This window comes from Centruroides vittatus, unplaced genomic scaffold (genome assembly GCF_030686945.1).
Source record: "Centruroides vittatus isolate TY-2023 unplaced genomic scaffold, ASM3068694v2 contig_260, whole genome shotgun sequence".
Classification (NCBI taxonomy): Eukaryota; Metazoa; Arthropoda; class Arachnida; order Scorpiones; family Buthidae; genus Centruroides; species Centruroides vittatus.
This window is the reverse complement of record NW_027121652.1, coordinates 586,772-606,621: the sequence shown is the minus strand read 5'-3', so window position 1 is coordinate 606,621 and position 19,850 is coordinate 586,772. Positions and strand designations below refer to the sequence as shown.

At 37.5% G+C, this 19,850-nt stretch overlaps 2 protein-coding genes across 2 annotated transcripts; both read right to left on the bottom strand.

Annotated features, from left to right (window-relative positions):
* Positions 1 to 3,304: 3,304 nt before the first annotated feature.
* LOC136971552 (uncharacterized) lies at positions 3,305 to 5,435 on the bottom strand. The gene is made up of 3 exons (XM_067266013.1): positions 4,707 to 5,435; positions 4,002 to 4,317; positions 3,305 to 3,946 (listed from the first exon to the last, which is right to left on the bottom strand). The coding sequence occupies exons 1-3, from the start codon at positions 4,758 to 4,760 to the stop codon at positions 3,435 to 3,437; spliced, it is 882 nt and encodes a 293-aa protein (XP_067122114.1). The 5' UTR covers positions 4,761 to 5,435; the 3' UTR covers positions 3,305 to 3,434.
* A 4,625-nt stretch (positions 5,436 to 10,060) lies between these two features.
* Positions 10,061 to 11,275, bottom strand: LOC136971527 (uncharacterized). The gene is made up of 2 exons (XM_067265987.1): positions 10,981 to 11,275; positions 10,061 to 10,899 (listed from the first exon to the last, which is right to left on the bottom strand). Exons 1-2 carry the CDS (start codon positions 11,273 to 11,275, stop codon positions 10,061 to 10,063), a joined length of 1,134 nt encoding a protein of 377 aa, XP_067122088.1.
* Between the last annotated feature and the right edge of the window lie 8,575 nt (positions 11,276 to 19,850).

Here is a 19,850-nt window from a genome sequence, read left to right as displayed (position 1 = left end):
ATCTTCCTTGCCTTTGAAAGGTTAGCCAGAAGCTTCAGCAACCACTCAATGAGGCTCATCAACAACTAGATTCAGCTGCCGCCATCGGACTCTTCCTCTGCAGCTGGCAGCCTACTCATCACGCGATCTCATTGTACTACCCGTGGCTGTACTACTTACACTACGGTCTGTCTCCTGCTTGCCTGCTGCGTTGCATTTCTTATATCACCATCAGTAATACTGTTCAGCATACTGGACCTTATTAGGATCAACTGATGCATAATAACAACAGGACATGCTGCTGCTATTGTAGTCGTTCACTGCCGCTGGTAGCTCTCCCAAGTACAGGTAAGTATCAAAAATTAATTTTTAGTTCGTGCTCTTTATATATAATTTCAGGGTTCATCAGATAATTACTACTCGCAAACACATGTGGACACGTGGATACTGACTGTGACCAATTGAAGAACATAAATTTAGTGTATCAGAAACTGTATCAATACACTTAATTGGAATAAACACGATACGTGTAACAATCATTGAGACACCGATTGAGACCTAATGTCGATCATAAATATAGTGTATCAGAACTCTACTAATACACTTATTTGGAAAGAACACCTCCTATGGTATGCTCTGCTTCAAGACTCTAGTTCTTGAATTCAAGAAACCCTTTTACCTCTATATCTAAGGACTCAACAAGTTTGTGAGCCTTACTCGAATGTTTTCCAAGAACATGCTATCAGGATTTTTGAAACTTTGGAACATCCACTTTAAACTCGTTGCAAGAACTTTTGGACAATTAAATGAAATGAACTATGCTAGTCGATAATTCGACATCTCCTGGCGTATATTAATTTGCAGTGCAGTATGCACTATACTATGCACTGCCTTTCTACGACAACCATTCCAGGTGTTCTCTGTATTACGGCATCTCACAATGCCATCGCCATTCGGCCATGTGTATTCAACATATCATCATCTGTACTACGTATCCTGGAAAAGTAATACGTATATCTACCGCTATTCATACAGGAACACTTGGCTCATTGAATTTCTTTGGTTGCCATGCTTTAATACTATTAATATTTAATTTTTGTTTTTTTTTAGGTTAAGTTGAAATTATTTTAATTTAACTATTATTAACATAATATTGTATCATTCTATCCTAAAGTCTAGTTGGAATGAAATGTCTACTGGAAATACCCTATATTGTAACCTTGCCAGGCCTTCTGGCAGGGTACCCCCACCTCATGCCACTACCATGTATCGTAACAACCTTCACCATCTATTCTATTCTATCGATCTGTAAACAAATACCTGTAATTCAATCTGTCCTTTCGTATAATTTATGTCTTATGTGACTACTTATTATTATCCTTTGTAATTCCATTACTCATTGCAACTCATGTAAAAACTATGGTAAACCATTCCATCTAGATGTTATTTCACCATAAGGGCCGAGTTATAAACTCTGTAACGTAACCGTATCCGTATTCGTAAATGTTTGCTACACTGGATATCTATTGCAATAGTTATAAACTACCGTAAGGGCTTATCCGTATCCATAAGGGAACAAACTTTTCTTACGGTTTACGGAGCAGTCCATTGTGAGCATGCGCAAAATCATCTATAGTTATTGCCAGATCTAACACTATAATTATTTATTCATTTTATCATTTTTCTATTTTTGTATGACCAAAGTGATTCTTATCTTAAAATTTTATATTATTTAGATGTAGCATTGTCAGTCAAAAGTTACTTTTCAATCAATTTGTTACTTTTTGCTTGATCTGGCAACAGCTATTATCATCAACTACGATTACGATTTGTAAGTTCTGCCATTTTTCGAGTGTTCAAACATCGATTTATTGTTTTAACTACTTTTACTACGATGGAGAAGTCAGGAGAATATTTAGGTGACGATTTATTAATTCAAGTTATACAAGAATTTCCATTTATTTATGACAAAAGTCATACAGACTTTAAAGACGTTAAAAAAAAAGTAATTCATGGAAGACCGTGGCGGAGACTGTCCAATTGACAGGTATGTAGTCACCAAATGTATATAGAGTAGATATATATTGTACGGTACGTGCAGGTATTTGAAAATATAGCATATTTCAGTGTCTGAAGCCCAGGCGAGATGGAAACTGTTACGAGAATGCTTCAGGAAAGAAGATCGCCGATATACCCCATCTGGGAGCGGAAAAACCTCGCAGCCTGTATGGCCATTATATCAGTCAATGATGTTTTTAAAGAATATTGTAAAACATCGCAAGTAAGTATGCTGTAGTTGACTATATTTTGAAGCATTTATTACAGTGTTTCTCAACCTTCAGATGTCTGAAAAAGTTATATAGTCCTCAATTTTTTAAACCTGTGTAGGTATTACCATTATTTGGGACATACTGTCCCATTTATAACACAATAAATCTAAAATCATGCTTTAAATACACATGAAAACAATTAATTAAATTAGAAGTAAACTATTAAAAGTAAATCATCATTTAACAAAGTTTTAATCTTTTATTACTTTATGTCTACCTGCAAACCACTTGCTCCATCATTGCGGACTAGATGTGGTCCACAGACCACAAGTTGAGAAACACTGCTTTATGATATTGCACAGTATTCTCAAATAGTTTTTTTTGGCTTTCAGGACTCGAAGTAATTATGCACCATCGACTGATGCTGAAGCAGTCCATGAGAGTACAAGTGTACTCCATGGAGATGCAGACACATCTCCATGGAATACACTTGATACATTAACGAGAGATGTATCAGTGTGTGAACAGGATGACATTTGTGATGGTGATGCAACCTATTGTGATGGTCCATCAACTTCTGTAGGTGACATATCAACTCACCCGACAAATATGAAAAGAAAAAAAAGAAGAACAGAAACTGATAATGTTGAATTAGAGACAAGCATATTAAATACTTTGTCAGCTGTTCAACCCTATCTAATGAACATTCAGAATCGCAACAGTGATGACATTTTTGTAGAATCAGTTTCTACAAAAATGTCAGAAATAATGAGAAAAATGAATCCTAAAGAAAAAAAGGAGTTTAAAATATCTATTTTGGAATTTTTAGCCAAATATGAATAAATTTGAACACTCCAAGAATTGTTGTTTTGTTTGATTTAGTAAACCACATTTCTGAATATACAGACAGTATTAGAATATAAGTATATACATCATTAGTACCTATATATATATATATATATATATATATTTTTATAGATTCCTCTATGTATAATAAAACTATTTTATTATACATACAGGAAAAGAAACAAAACAGTAAATTTCTTTACGACATAACAAGAAGACTAGATTATTCTAAAAAAACTTTAATATATAAAACTGTACAATTATGAAAAATATACATTTGAATCAAAATAATCAAATATTACACTAACAACGATTGAATATTCTAAAATTTTATTATCTTTATGAATTAGGTAGGGTTCCTCGATTAACAATTCCTAATTGCCAAGGTACATGTCCCTCATTCATGAAAAACTCCTTTAGAGCATTCCGATTGCTGTATGCTCTCTGTGCAGAATTCCGCGATCCACATTGAAGAGGCTCCCAATTACGAGATAGCTCATCCCGGAAATCGCCAGGGATATTTTCCTGGTCTACAAAATTTGGGGGGCAGTATTCTGGCACAGAATTATGTTTCATTATAAAGTTATGCAAGATAACTGTGCATAACACCATTTTTGTTACAGCATCAGGAAATGCTTTAATTGATTGATGGAAAATGTGCCACCGTGATGCCAAAATCCCAAATGCACTCTCTATAACTCTTCTTGCCTGGGAGAGACGGTAATTAAAAATTGATTCGCCCTCTGGCAAATTCATCCCAGGATAAGGGCGCATAAGCTTTACTTTTAGAGGAAATGCAGAATCTGCAACAAATGCAAATGGAAGGGTTGTGTTTGTACCTGGTAATTTTCCTTCATTTGGCAAGTTTAATTTTTCAATGTTATTAGACAGGATTATTTGTATGACTGCTTCCAAAAGCTGACAGTGACAAGATGGTTGCATCAGAGTCACTCCCATAGGCTCCTACATCTACAAATGTAAAACTGTAGTCTGCATCGCAGGCAGCCATCAGGACAATGCTAAAGAATTTTTTAAAATTAAAAAATTCTGATCCGGACATTGGTGGTGCCTTGATCCTGATGTGTTTACCATCTATAGCCCCTAGGCAGAGAGGAAACTGCCATTTCTCCCAAAATCTGTTTGCTATCTGCAACCATTCTGGATATGATGATGATGATGCCATATATGTTGACTTCAGTTCCTCCCAAATTGCTGTACAGACCTGGAAATACACAAAACATTGCAGAAATGGAAAAGAACATGTACCATACACACTAAACTTCTTATTTAAATTTCATATATTAGTCAATTTTATATATATATAATTAGAGAAATTTAAGTTTTAATCTAGAATTTTATCAAACTGATACACAGAAGTTAGGTATGACAAAACTAATCACTGGTCAACAGTAAGAAAAATTTTTTAAGTACCTATGTAAATAAATTTTAAGTATCATTTGTCACAAATGTGGATACATTTATTATATTGCTCACATTCATAAATTTCATTTAAAAAATGACAATTATTTACTTAATATTACACAAATTTTAACATAGACAATTTTTCTTTTAATATAAAAAAAAAAATGGAACTGAGAATGAAGTACTGACCTCCAGTATGATTTTTCTAGCTGTACACTTTAATATATTATAATCCGAAGCCATACTTTGAATACTACCTCCCTGGGCCAGGTATCTGTAAAAAATATATATTATAATATTAAAGAGGATTGATTACACAGCTGCAGTTTTAATTATAATTTGTATTTTTGACTCACTTTAATGTCAACGCTAGTTTCATTTCCGGATAAATTGCTCGACCATGTGGCTTGTACAGTCTTCTCCATACGTGTCTCAATAGCTCGTGGAAGAGATCCATGTTCATTCTCGTATACTTAAAAAATTCGTCGGAATCGACGTTCTTCATCTGACGAAATAATGAGAATTGGCAAAGTGGCCTGTTTATGTTGACGAGACGTACTTGCCATCGACATCGTCGTCGACTTATCCGCTTTTTATTAATAACAAAAGCGCCTAAACTTATTGCTAACAATGCAATCACAGCAACACATTCTTCACGAGTAGTCGTAGCCATGTTGTCTTCCTCAAAGTTTTGTTGGTTGCTTCCAGCACAACTTCCGATTGTATGCAACTTAGCGCATGCGCAGTTGGTCAGTTCTCCGTATCGCTACCGTAAAAGTTTGATCGATCCAAACTTTTCTTACGGAATACGGTACGGCCATACGGATACGATACGGACTTTATAACCATGCTATACGGATACGCTTACGGCTACGGATACGGTACGGTTACGGTTACGTTACGGAGTTTATAACTCACCACTAAATACTGTAAAATGTTACACTCAGCTATGTTTTGACGGTAGTGAGTATGTGCGTATGTGCCTTAATAAAAATTGAAATGAAATGAAAAAATAGTATTTATAATAGTCTTTAAGTAAATATATGTGTGTCAGGAAAAAAGTAATTTTTTTTGTCGCGAAAACTGATATTTTATTTGTAGTCTGGTTCAAGCCAGATGTTAACCCATTTTCTGTTGAAAGAAAAAGAAATAAATCTTACAAATTAAAACATTTGTTTTATGAATTTGTTGACAATATTATATCCCAACTAGGTGATCAATTTAAAAATATGCGTTCAATATCATAAATTTTTGATTTTTTAAATGGAAAAAATTTAGTTACCATGCCATTCATAGATTTTAAAAAGCTGCAGCCAACTGTTGCATTGTATATAGTGCAATTAGATGCTTTCAAAGTCAAGCAAACATAATATTTAAAAATTTGATATCTTTATCTTTACACCATTTACAAATATTACAGGGAATGGTCAAGTAAAATCTCTGATAGTCTTACCCCGACATCAGTATTGCATTAAGGATAATGGTTACTCTGCCCGTGCTGTTGCTTAAGGTGAGAGAAGTTTTAGTAAATTGAAAATCATTAAGAGCTATTTACGTTCTACAATGTCCCAAGACAGATTGAGTAGTTTAAATTTATTATCTATAAAAAATGATATTTTTGAAGGTTGGTTAATTGGTTGGTTAATAGTTTTTTGGAACAAAGGCAACACAGGCCAAGCTGTGCCACAACACATAGTATAAATAAATACATAAATAAATAACAATAATAAATAGAACAAAATAGAACAAAATAAAACAACAGAAAAAAAAACAAAAACATAGAACCGATAACAAAAATAAATAACAATTAAAATGTATATAGTAACAAGGTGTAAATATAAAATAAACAAACAACTAAATCTGTTTATAAATATTTGTAACTTTTAGAAAGTTCAGTAATTTATCAACATTTGGCCTCTGGCCCATAATCTCTTTAAAACTTGCATTTCCAAAATGCTGCCTACGAATCCTTTCAGAGGCAGTGCAATTGCTCAGTATGTGCTTAACGCTTACAGTACAATTGCAATACTGACACACAGGCTGGTCATCACCCGTCAGAAGGTATTGATGAGTCAGTCGAGTGTGTCCAATTCTCAAACGAGTAAGAATGACCTCAAATCTCCTGTCATACTGTTTGTTGTGTGTCCAATTTTCTATTATAGGTTTGATCTCGTAAAGTTTATTGTGGACTTGTGCGTTCCACACATTTTGCCATCTCTCTCTAGTCGTTTTTTAACGACTAGCTTCAAGTCACCTCCTTCAATAAACATTGTATGCTGAGAAGGACTTGCTGACTTTGCAGCTGCGTCAGCTTCTTCATTCCCTCTTATACCTACATGGCCTGGGACCCAACAAAATTTTACAAAAATATTACTTGCAATAAGATGGCAAAACAGTTTGCGAATTTTAATCACTATAGAGTGAGAACTAGGTTCATGTGAGATCAAAGCCTGAAGTGCACTGACTGAGTCAGTGTAAATAACACAGCGACGATGACCTTTCCTAATTACATATTTTAAGGCTAGATAAATAGCCTGCAACTCTGCAGTAAAGATGGAAGAATTCAATGCAATTTGTTCTGCCACGATCTCATCCTGGCAGACGAAGGCTGAGCCAACGTAATCAACCGATTTCGATCCATCAGTATAAATAGAATTAAATTCCTGTCGTGGTGTTGAATTTCTGCAAAGTGCTGCCTATAGATGTAGTCCGGGGTGGATTCCTTAGGAAACTGCTTTAAGCTAAAGTCAACATTAATCACAGGAGTTGACCAAGGTGATATATTATCGACCTCGGCCTGTGAAATGTTGCTTGTGTCCAGGTCAATCGTGCTGCTTACATTCTCCATTCTAATGTCAAATGTAGGGACACAACTTGGGCGAGCTGTAAATAATCTTTTCAGCTGAGTATCTGATACTCTACAATAAACTGAAGGTTTAGCCAGAGATTTCTGTTTAATGTAATAGAACAAAGACAACTGCTCTCTCCTGAGAGATAGTGGAGGCTCATAAGCATCCACGTACAAACTTTGAACAAGAGAAGTTCGAAATGCACCAGTGCACAAACGCAATGCTTGATGGTGGATTGGATCCAGCATCCGAAGAGTAGATTCTCGCGCAGAGCCATAAACAACACATCCATAATCCAGCTTAGAGCGAACGAGGGCTCTATATATCCTAAGAATAGAACATTTGTCTGCTCCCCAGGATGAGCAGCATAATACCTTTAAAAGGTTCAGAGATTTTAAACATCTACTCTTCAAATTGTGCAAGTGTGGTAAGAACGTCAATTTATGATCAAACACGACACCCAAAAATTTTGCTTCATTGACCATTGGGATTTTAACCCCATTTAGGTGAATTTCAGGGTCCAGGTGCAAACCACGCCTTCGGCAAAAGTGGATGCACGAGGTCTTCTCTGCATTAAAAGTAAAACCATTGATCTTGGACCAATTGTCTATGCGATTTAGGGAGGTTTGCAGTTGTCTTTCAATAAAACTCATGTTAGTAGACTGACAGGAGATCTGAAAGTCATCCACATACAAGGAGTGTTTCACACTGGGAGGAAGACACTTAGCTATGCTATTAATTTTGATTAGGAACAGAGTCACACTCAGAATAGAACCTTGAGGAACACCCTCTTCTTGTGTGAAAGGCCTAGACAAAGTGTTGCCCATCCTAACTTGGAATCTTCGATTCTGCAAGAAGTTTTTTATAAAAATTGGCAGATTACCCCGCAGTCCAAATTCATGCAGATCACGGAGTATTCCATATCGCCAGCAGCGATCATAAGCCTTCTCTATATCGAAAAACACAGACACTAAGTGCTGTCGTCTTACAAACGCTTCGCGTATAGATGTTTCAAGGTTTACTAGATTGTCTGTGGTACTTCTGTTCCTACGAAATCCACTCTGATGTGGTGAAAAGTAGTTCTTTTCGTCTAGGAGGTACATCAGGCGTCTGTTTACCATTCTCTCGAAAAGTTTGCAGAGACAACTAGTCAGAGAAATTGGTCTATAATTAGAAAGATTCTTGCAGTCTTTACCTGGCTTGGGAATGGGAATTATGATAGATAGCCTCCAAGAGTCAGGAAAAGTATGTTCTGTCCATATTCTGTTGAACAGATTCAGAAGGTTACTAAGGGAATTGCCTGACAAATTTTTAATCATGCTGTAATGGATTTTATCCCGCCTACAGCAGTATTCCCCGAGCGACAGATTGCTGTACATAGTTCTATTCTGCTGAATGGCACATTATATTCCTCATTAGATAAAGAGTAAAAGTTTAGATATTGTTTTTCACTTTGGACTTTATAAGCCTGAAAATCCCTTGTATACATAATATTGCTGGATAAAGACGAAAATGTTTCACCCAACAAATCAGCAATACCTTTTATGTCACTGATTATTGTGCCATTATTTTCCAGCATGGACAGAGAGTGAGAAGCCTATTTCCCATTAATTTTATGGATTTTGTCCCAGACTGCTTTTGAGCTGGTGGAAGATGTTATGCTAGAAACATACTTCCTCCATGAATCCCTTTGGCTTTGCCTCCTTATTTTTCTGGCATTTGCCTTTGCTTTTTTAAAAGCTATCAAATTCTCAGCAGTGGGGTATCTTCTGAAAATCCCCCATGCTTTCTTTTGTTTTTTAAATGCTACCTCACAATTCTGATCCCACCATGGTTTCGGATGTTTTGGATATCTGGTTGACGTTTTCCCCATTGTTTTTTCGGCTGCCTGAATAATACTCGATGTGACAACTTCTACTGCATCATTGATATCGGCAGTATTGACCATTTCCTCAGTGATGTTAGCCAAAGAGGAAAATGTAGGCCAATCTGCCGTTTCAAATTTCCAGCGTGGTGGACGGGCTGTTTCACAGCTTTCTCTGCCTCGATATTCTAAAAATATTGGGAAGTGGTCGCTGGAAAGTGGATTACATCCAACCTTCCATGTAAACGCTGAAAACAGATTTGGACTAGCTAATGTCAAATCAATGGCAGTAAATGTTCTTGTTGGGGCGTGGAAGTATGTCACTTCTCCAGTATTAAATAAATAGAGTTGGTGATTGCCTATAAATCTCTCAATGGCCCTGCCTCGACGGTTTATGTCGGGACTGCCCCACATTGGGTTGTGGCCATTGAAATCACCGAGTAAAAGGAATGGAGTCGGCAGTTGTTCAACCAAGGCATCCAATTCATCTTCATCGATTCTGACATCTGGTGGCAAGTATATGGAACAAACTGTGACAGTAACGCCAATTGAAATTCTGACTGCCACAGCTTGCAGCTCTGTTGTTATTTGTACCGGTAAGGACGGGATGCGGTTTGAAACCAGTATAGCCACACCTCCGCTGGCACGGTTGTGGCTATCGTCATCCTTACGATAAAGATTGAATCCTTTTAAAGAAATATTTTCTCCAGGTTTCAGATGGGTTTCCTGGAGTGCCACACAGAGAGATGAGGTAGATAATGTCAAGTGTTTAATGTCAGAAAAGTTGTTGCGGAAACCACGACAGTTCCATTGGATTATTTTGTTATCCATTATGTGTTTGAGGTAGCATTCTTCGCAAAAGTGTCCCTCTTCAATTTCACAGAGGATTTTCCTTTTGGAGGTGAAATTGGTTGTGGCACCTCCATATTATTCTCTTCATCAGAGATATCAGAGAACTCACTCATAGATTGAGCCTCTGATTTTTTAGATTTAGAGAGAGCTGCTTTCACTCTCTGTTTGTTTAGTGGGTTCTTACTTGCCTTCTTAGAACCCAGGTTTCTTGTTGTGACCCCTGTTTTAGGTAGGGGTGCTTTTGCTTTTAGATTCTCTTTTTCTGGTGTTTCTTTTGATGGGATCAGTAGACATTTCGCATGGCAAGTGAGAGATTCTTTCGGAGAAACTGAAATATTCGTTTGAACTGCACATGTCTTTGTGGATTTCAAAACAGCTGCAAATGTCTTCTGTTTCAATGGTGCACTTGAAGTGACCATGCGCCGAGCCTCTGGGTAAGGTATGTTGCTAACTGTTTTCACTCGTTGGATTTCTTTCTCTCTCTGCCATGCAGGGCATTTCCGGGAGTAGGCAGGATGGGCGTCTTTGCAATTCACACAGCATGGAGTATTGGTACACTCAGCACTCTGGTGACCTTCACTTCCACACTGTGCACATACGCTCTTTCCTCTGCAGGATGTTTGAGAATGTCCAAACCGCTGGCATTTGAAGCAGCGCAGTGGGTTTGGAACATATGGTCGAACTGGACAGCGCAGATATCCTGCAGTAACAAATGATGGTAATGTTGGCTTTCCAAAAGTGAGAATGAGATGTTTAGTTGGTATCAACTTGCCATCACGACGAATGGAGATGCGTCGGACAGCAGTGACACCTTGATCTGAAAGACCGATCTGGATATCTGATTCATCTTCAGACATCAGATCGACCTCAGATATCACACCACGTGATGAGTTCAAACTTGCGTGTGGTGTGATGGTGACTGTTATGTCTCCTAGAGATGTCATTTTCAAAAGCTTTGCTGACTGTTGAGAGGAGGCTGCTTCTATCAGTAGGTCCCCTGACCTCAATTTTTGTATTTTCTTTAAATGTCCAATAGTTGATTCAAACAACTTTTGAATTAGGAAAGGGGAACACTTAGACATCGGTTTTTCAGTAGTACTATGTACTATGAGATAAATTGGTTGGTTGGAGGAACTGACCTCCTTTGGTTGTGATGCAATGGTGCTTGTGGTTTTTGAATTTGTTGAATCCATGTTTAAAAATAACTATTCAGCTCCTAGTGACCCCACCCACCATGGGGTCCAACAAGGGGATGCCGTCACATGGGAGACTCCCATAGACCGTCACACCAGGGTTTCCCAGGAGCTATACCCTCACAATGCAGTCAAGAAGAGCACATCTTGCCTGACGTGTCCGCCCGGTCTGCATCGATCGGTTGACTCCAAGCCGAGGTCAAGAATGACTCACCGACCAGCCGATTGACTCAAACGGAGCCTGATTTGAGCCTCCCGTTTATCCGAAGCAGGGGCCAAAGCAGTGTGTTGGGGACGTTATGTTGCCCCTCAACTACCAGGATCCCCCTTTCCGGCATACGGGCCACCACGCACGGCAAACACGTGGGTGGGCGTTCAGATCCCAGGGATGGTAAAGAAGAAATACCAAACCATCTCTGGGAGGTCCCCTCACCACGGACAGGAACCCACATCGAGGGGGAGAAAGAATTCAAATGATGATAGTTCGAATGCATGATGGGTCCGATGACACATGAAGTCAGGTGACCCCAAGATAAAAAAAAACACCCAAGATTAAAAAGAATACGATACAACACAGAACACGACAGTTATAACGCATGCGCCTTGATCATCACGCATTCAAACTATCATCATTCGAATTCGTTCTTATAAATTCAGAACGGCGGTCTCGTTTTAAAAAAAAATAGAATCCGGCGATTTCAACCTGTGGAAGGACACGGAAGGCGTCCAGAAAACGTTTGTTAGTTTTGAATTGTTTTCACACCAGTCACAGGCACGAGTAAGTTTAATTATTTAATATACATCTAAATAAGCGTGCATTCGAAATGTTTCCTGCAACATTTGTGACAAAGAGTACAAGGCAAAGAAAAACTTAATTAGACATCAATGTCTTTTACACAACATTGTGACATGTCAGTTAGGAAAAAATCTGCCTTGTCCATTTTCTTTAAGTGAAGAATGTTTGAACCTGGCATGTGACTCAATTGAAAAAAACAGCACTGTATTGAAAAACACAGCTATGAAGAATGTGAAGAACAGCTAACGTTTAATGATATGTCAGGTAAGTTTTAAGTGTCAAACCATAATTTTAGTGTTTTTTAAGTAGTTCTCAGCATAGGTAATTCTTAAATTAATGGTATATCTGAAACATGTAATTGTGGCCGTCGGCCATATTGTATATATGTATTTATTGTATATAGTTGTAATTTTATCTTATTTTTGCCATTTCCTCCTTCCTTTGTCTATTCTTTCTGGAACTTTCCATGACCGTTATCGCCGTGGGGCTGGATCAGCAGTTCTGAGAATTGGTAGGGACAATAGCAGGTGTGTGGCATGGGGAAAAAGTGGCTAAGAGAGGGGTCACTTTTCGACGAGATACGAAGAGAAACGGACGGCAAGAGCGAGGCTCGATCGTGATTTCCGAGAGAGGAGAGAAGTGCGATAATCGAGTTGAAAGCCGAAATATAGAGACCGGCATATTGGAGAACCCCGATAATTGAGAGAAGAAAGAATAGTGAGAAAACCCAATATCGTCTGATCCAGGGTCCACACAAAGTATCGATACGTATCCGCCGAAAAAGAGAAAATCCCGGGTGAATCATCCCTTTCATTTCTTCTACCTTTCTGCTGTCCTATCTTTCTTATTTTTCCTTAATATTAAGTTAGATTTAAGCTAGATTTAAGTTAGGTTAGTTATGCGTTTACGAAGGACCGATTGTTACGCGCTTAAAAATTAACACACCTAGAATTGTAATTCAGTTGAGATTTTTTAACAACAAGAATCTTATTTGTTCTAAGTGGAATAAAGGAACATTGTTTATTATTGTAATCGTTGCAGTGTCCTTTTCTGTACGTTTCATTCGCGGGTCGTACTGCCACACTCATATAGAACACCACATAATGATGTTAAAAGCATATTTAACAGATAGCTTTGTAGTATGACAAATATTAAGATTAAACAGTGTATAACAATGAATAAAATACTTTTTGGTAGAAGTTACTTTTAGTTAATTTATACCTACTTTTTAGTTTTTAGCTGGTTTGGATTTTTATAAGTTGTGTTTTATGTGTAGCTGCAAGACTTATTATAAATTACAGTTCTTACTTGTTTTCCTAAAAGTGAACTTTTTGTGGAGTATCTTTGTTTAATTGGAGTAAGTAATAATAGCAATTTTAATTTTATAAGTTACAATAAGCTGTTTAAGTAACAAAAAAAAAATGTATAAAAGTTATTCATCAGAGAAACTAATTAATATTGTACTTTCTCTCACTAGAATTTTTTGTCTGGAAAGATAAAGAAGAGAAGTTAGGCCGTCTATTCCTTCCGTCTTCCGTCTATTCCTTTATTAAAATATGTAGTAATTACCAAAATTTAAATTTACTCATTAAAAATATAGTTCAAATTTCCTATCATCACAATATTTAAAGCCCATCAGTTATATTAAATAAAATCTTTTTTATTTTCATTTTTTACTGTTTATTTTGGATTCTTTTGCCAATGTGCTTTTTGTCTGGGAAGATAAAGAAGAGAAGTTGGTAAAATCATCTTTTATATCACGTAATGGTCAAAAAACACTTTCCGGTGGCAGAATTTAAAAAATCTATACATGTCATCGATCAGGAAATTATGTTCCAAAAAAATGTGGGAAACATCAAATAAAATCACAGGGATCCTGCAAAAGTGAAATGGTATGTCTTGCTTCTATTGTGGTTTTCATCACATCAAATTCAATAATAGTTAAATAGCATGAAAGCACTGTGCACACGATCTCAATCTTGCACACAACCATTTGTCTGATAGTGAAGAAGCATTTATTGCAGGTAAAGCGTATTTTACTGGTTGATTTGCAAAAAGTAATAAATGATTAATACTTTACTTTTATGAAAACTTGCTAATGGAGTCACCCTGCAGAGAATCTTAGATGATATTCGAGATTCTGCAAGTAATGAACTTTCTCACATTCATCTTGTGACAAAAAAAGATTCGCAAAACATCAAGTGTGCATACAACCTTCAGGAAAAAAAAAATTTCATCCTGAAGATAAGATCAGTGTGCAGCTGTGGGTGAATAAAATGAAATCATTAGAACAGTCTCCAGTTTTATATTTTAAACAGCAAGGGGAAGTTGATGCTCAACAGAAACTTGGTAATGAAGATTTTATATTGATAATCATGTTACCTATTCAACAAGAATTATTAAAGATGCTAGGACAGCAGATGATCTGTGTGGACTCCACTCATGGCACTACTGCGTATGATCTTAATCTTAGTACTATATTAACAGTTGATGAGTTTGAAAGTAGCCTACCATATGCATACTGCTTAAGCAATCGAATAGACACAACTTCATATTCTTTGTTTTTTGCTGCCTTCAGAAAAAAGCTTGGAAAACTGGAAATCACTGTTTTTATGTCTGATGTTTCTGCGATTTACAATGCACGGAGAGATATTATGGGTCCTGCTACACATCAGTTATTGTGCACATGGCATATAGATAGGGCCTGGCGTAAAAAAGTTCTTTCATCTTTTCCTGATAAGGTTACAAAAGCTCTTATATACAAGATGCTATGAGTTCTTGAAGAACTAAATCCAGAAAAATTTGAAAATCTGATAAAGAAATTTATTCAATCATTAAACCAAAAAGAAATTGAAGAATTTCATAAGTATTTTGTTCATATTTATGCTTCTCGTCCTATAGTGTAAGCATACTGTTATAAAAAGGGTCTTGGCATAAACACAAATGTGTGAAAATCAAGATCTTTATATTGTGGACTTTAACATCTTTATATAATTTTGCTTAAACTATTTAACTACATTTTATACAAAAACAAAACAAAATAAACCAAAAAGGGTTAGTTTAACAGGAAATCAACTGATAAAACTTTCTGATAAGATCGGTTTAAACTTGATTCCCACGAGTTGAGTTCCTTGTTAAGATGAGTAAAATTTCTGTGTCACCCATCACTTTATTGGTCCAAGAAGATTGTCTCCTCTGACAAAATCAAGGAAGGGCCTGCAAAACACCTCTATATATAAAAAGAATGTATAATGAGTAAGACTACGGAAATTTATTTTGTATACTAGTACTTTCTATATATTAACAGGACTTATTATACTGGAAATTATGGATGCAGATATTTAAAGTCCTGTTAATATATAGAAAGTAGTAGTATATAAAATAAATTTTAAATAGAGTTAAAAAAAAAAGGCATAATAATTAAGACTATGAAAGTTGTCACTTGACGTGTGTATGTGTGTGCTCTGTTGGATATCTACCGCTGCTGTCCACCCTCATCCACTCAATTCTCTCTGAACTGGTCGTTGTCAAAGTTCCAACCCTCCTTCCTGAACAACTTATACTACTCCGAAGATAACTGGAGACTTTCCTGCTGTTAATATGTTCAACTGTATTATCTTAAGGTATTTATCTAACCCGCGGCTAATTGTAAGCTCTCTCTCTCGTCCTTTTGTAAAGTTGATTACGATTGCATTCTTACCTAAATTATGTATACTTATGATATTCATCTAGAAAACCTGTCAATCTACATAGCAAGAAATCTAACTAGATAACATGTACCTAACCGAAAATTACATCTAAATAAACAGGTCTTATTTATTCATAAAAATTTCTCCAAGTTTCTTCCACCACAAGTCTAACCCATACGTAACCACTATCCTTAGAACGATACAGAGATCATAAATTCGTGCGACAGTGGTGTCGTCCTGATGCGGTATTGAAGAGATACCGACCCTACAATCACAGTGGTGTCAGAAATGAAATCTTGTTTTGAAGGAAATAATCTAACAAAGAATGAAGGCTTAAGGTGGAGAGAATCCAGGAGGAGGTGAACTTTCGGGAATATCCGGAATGATTCCTTAACCCCCACATTTTCGGGCGACACATCAGGATTGCGCATCAGGGACTTTGACTCGTTAGACAAAACAGCAAAACTAACTGAATGGACAAAGGCACAAAGTCTTGGCGTTGCGAAGTTAAAACTAATGGGCATAGTGAGGGATTTCACATGGAAAGATGCACAAATGCAAGCGATTGATACATATCAGGAATTCAAAGAACAAATGATTTTGTGCTTTGAAAAAGAACCATACTCGCTTAGACTTCAAAAATTCTATGCATGATTTCAAAAACGTGGCAAGGATGTACAAATGCAAGCAGTTGTTTGGCTGCAAAGCCTGGTATCAGAGACCATAATCAAGCAGATAGGGGAGAATGCTTGGGAAACTGTAATAATCACGCGACGTCAAACTAAAGAGTGAAACAAGCGGCTACTCACCCAATTTTTAAGCAATGTCAACAATAGAATTAAAAGGTGGGAGATGTCCAGGGAACCAGATTTCTTTGATAAAGCAGTTAAAGTGGCAATGAGCAAAGAGACTATAGAGCAGTTGACCAGAAAATCACAAGGGATAGTTGGAGCAATAACCACTCCCGAGAACGAACGCACAAGTGACCTCGAAGCGACGTTAGCTAACATACAAAGCCAATTAAACGAACTAACATTAAAGGAGGTTCATAGGCGGTGTGGCTTCACACATCTGGTAAACAGGGAAAGACAATATTATTCTCCGAGAAGAGAACATGGGTATTCTCAATTTGATTCATCTGTCAGGGAAGCGTGCAGCAGAAGCTGATTGTATCGATCAAACAATCTACCAGACAGACGAAGAAACATCTTCCGACCTAATCTAACTCGATTGCCATTTCAAAACCTACCACAAGGGAGAATAAACAAAATGAACTGGAGACAGAGTAATAGGTGATGGAGGAATGATAATACACACACACGTCGAACTCAAAAAATATCCGATCTGGGACCATAACCTTGTGGGGCCGAGATTTGCCCCCCCTATCGGCAAAGTAGTTGTCGAGCTAAAGTCGTTAAATCCGTGATTTATCCGGCAAACAAGATCGAGGTGGCCGAGGAATGAGTGCACAAGACAATTTAATTGTCACATTCCCAACCTAATTAACAGATCCCCGATCGTACATTGTGGGAACGACTGAGGGATCGTCCGCCGGAGTAATTTTGGGTCATCGTTTTACACCGTGTTCAAAATGGAATTTGTCCGGCTCTCTATCGAAGGGGGCGGTAGTCGGGGCTGAATAGTCCCAGCTGCACCTTCTCCGAGTCAGAAAAACACATTTAGAGTGTAATTTACAAGCCTGTCGTACTGGGAAGGGCTTGACCCAACTCGGACAAAAAGCAGCCCGGGTGGGAGTGTTCGAGGATCTTCGGCGACCCCGCAGTCCGAATCGCGTCCGTGGCAACAGATGGTGACCAATAAGGTAAGAGTTAGACCCTCAATCAGACCAACCAGAACCCCTAAATTTCGGGGAAGGATTTGATATAAAAACCAGGAGACCCCAGGAGAGGTGGTTGGCAGTAGGGTTGAGGTTTGAAAACGTCGATCCATGCACCCGGACAGTAAATACTCCAAAGTTAGACAAAGAGAAACCCTTAACAGACTCTGAGAAAGGACCGAGAAAGAAAAGAGATCCGACAGCCTCCAGATGCAGGAACCAAAAAGATACTTAACTTCCCGAAGACGTTCTCAGCATTCCGTGCCTCCCACGCCCGATTCGTCAGAAATCACCGCTGGAAAGACAGACGGACATCCGTGTGCACCAGACTTATCGAGGATACCATACGGCGATCGAACGATTTTTCGGACCAATCTGAATCTGTAAGCATGATGCCTCCGTATAAATAAACGCATTCGTTTTTGGATTTATGGTCTCTGTGTGAGTCTTTCTGCATCCGTTAAACCACTACCCCCATACAGTAAAAGCCCTTTCGTGACATCCTGACTGGCAGCGAGAGGAGCGAGTCGGGTCAACTTAGCCCTTTCAACAAGGGCCAAATCCTTACACCTTAAATGTACAAGAAAAGTAAGATGAATTGGGAGCGTGGAATCGAATAGGAGCTAGAATGATAGACTATGTTCTAGATTGTTGCCTATGTTGTTCAATCAACAATTATCCAGCTCGACTGGAGATAGACACTGGTTCCACTGTAACACCAATATCCCGAACCTTTGCTCAAAAAACAACTACAATCAACTTTAATGAAAAGGGAAGAAGAATACTCTTTCAAAGTGTCACTGGACATGGCATCAGAACGTATGGAGCTATAAAGTTCCATTTCGTAATAGGACCTTTATGTGGGAATACCGGTGGTGGTAGACGGAGTTGTGCGTTCTTCTCTCGGCTAACAGGACAGTAAGACCTGCCCACAGTCACGGATGGCAGTTTCCAGTCTGGAGTTTAATAGTCCCAAGATGTCAAGCTTAATTGTTTGTTAGGTCGAGTGGAATAGGAGAATGGGTTCGTCAATAAGACAGAGGCAATATTCGAATAATGACACCAGTTAAACAACAAACAGAATGTATTAATAAACAAAAGAGAATGGGTACAAATGCTAACATCCATATGAATATAGAAGTGCTAAACACAAAATTGTGTTAATAACAATCACATGGCTTTTTCCACATTTATTTAGTTGATACAGTACACGTAAGTACCGTAAGTGTAAATATAAATAAAAACTGGCTAAATATACTATAAATCTTAACACTTTCGTCCAAAAAACACCACCAGAAGGTTTAATTTGTTTCAACCCCTCTCCACGTTATTATGTAAATTTCAACTATCGCACAATCCAAACACCGCTCAATAGAAGAAAGTTTAAACTAAAGCTTACACTTGAAGGACTTGTCTACAAATTTGTCTATAAGAAAAATTCTGAAATTCATCTCAACATAAATGTACCAAAGGAAGTGCTTGAACAAACTTGGAAAATGTACAGTACATTAATTGTCTCTAATAGCAGAAAGAAAATAACAATTAATGTACAAGAATTTTATAACCTACTAATTTTCGGGTTTGTAATGTGCAAACTTACTGTGTGCAAGTGCCATACTGGGGAAAGACTGTTAACTGATGAGGGGCACAAGGCCCAAAACGTGTACTGTATCAACTAAATAAAGGTGGAAAAAGCCATGTGATTATTATTAACATGATTTTGTGTTCAACACTTCTATGACAATACAACACAGTTTCACAACAAATCATCCATATAAATATATTGACCCTACGTACTAATACGAGGGGTTACTAACCCAAGAGAGAGTTTACAGAATATTGGTCGTCATACCTCGTCAATGGAATCGTCAGTGGAATGAACGGAGTTGCGGATGGCGTTGATAATCGGATCATCAGCAGCGGTGAGATGTCATTGGGACTTGAAGGCTTTTGAGCTCAGCTTGAGGCTGGAACAACGAACGACCCCTCTGTTCTCACGCCCCCTCCTTTTATTTCATCTTGTCACGTTACTTTTCTCGCCAATTGACGAACTTTGTCTTTAGTTTCCCTCTGACTCAGATTCAAGTTCCGCAGGGAGAGGAATCAAACTTTGGGAAAGGAAATAGTCATTCTTAGGTGGAAAAATTTAACTTTTTTGTTTCTGATGTCAAAATTTGTATAGAGAACGAAAAAAATAATAAATGAAATAATAAAATTTAGAATTTTTGTTTAATCGATTAATTCGAACTCTCA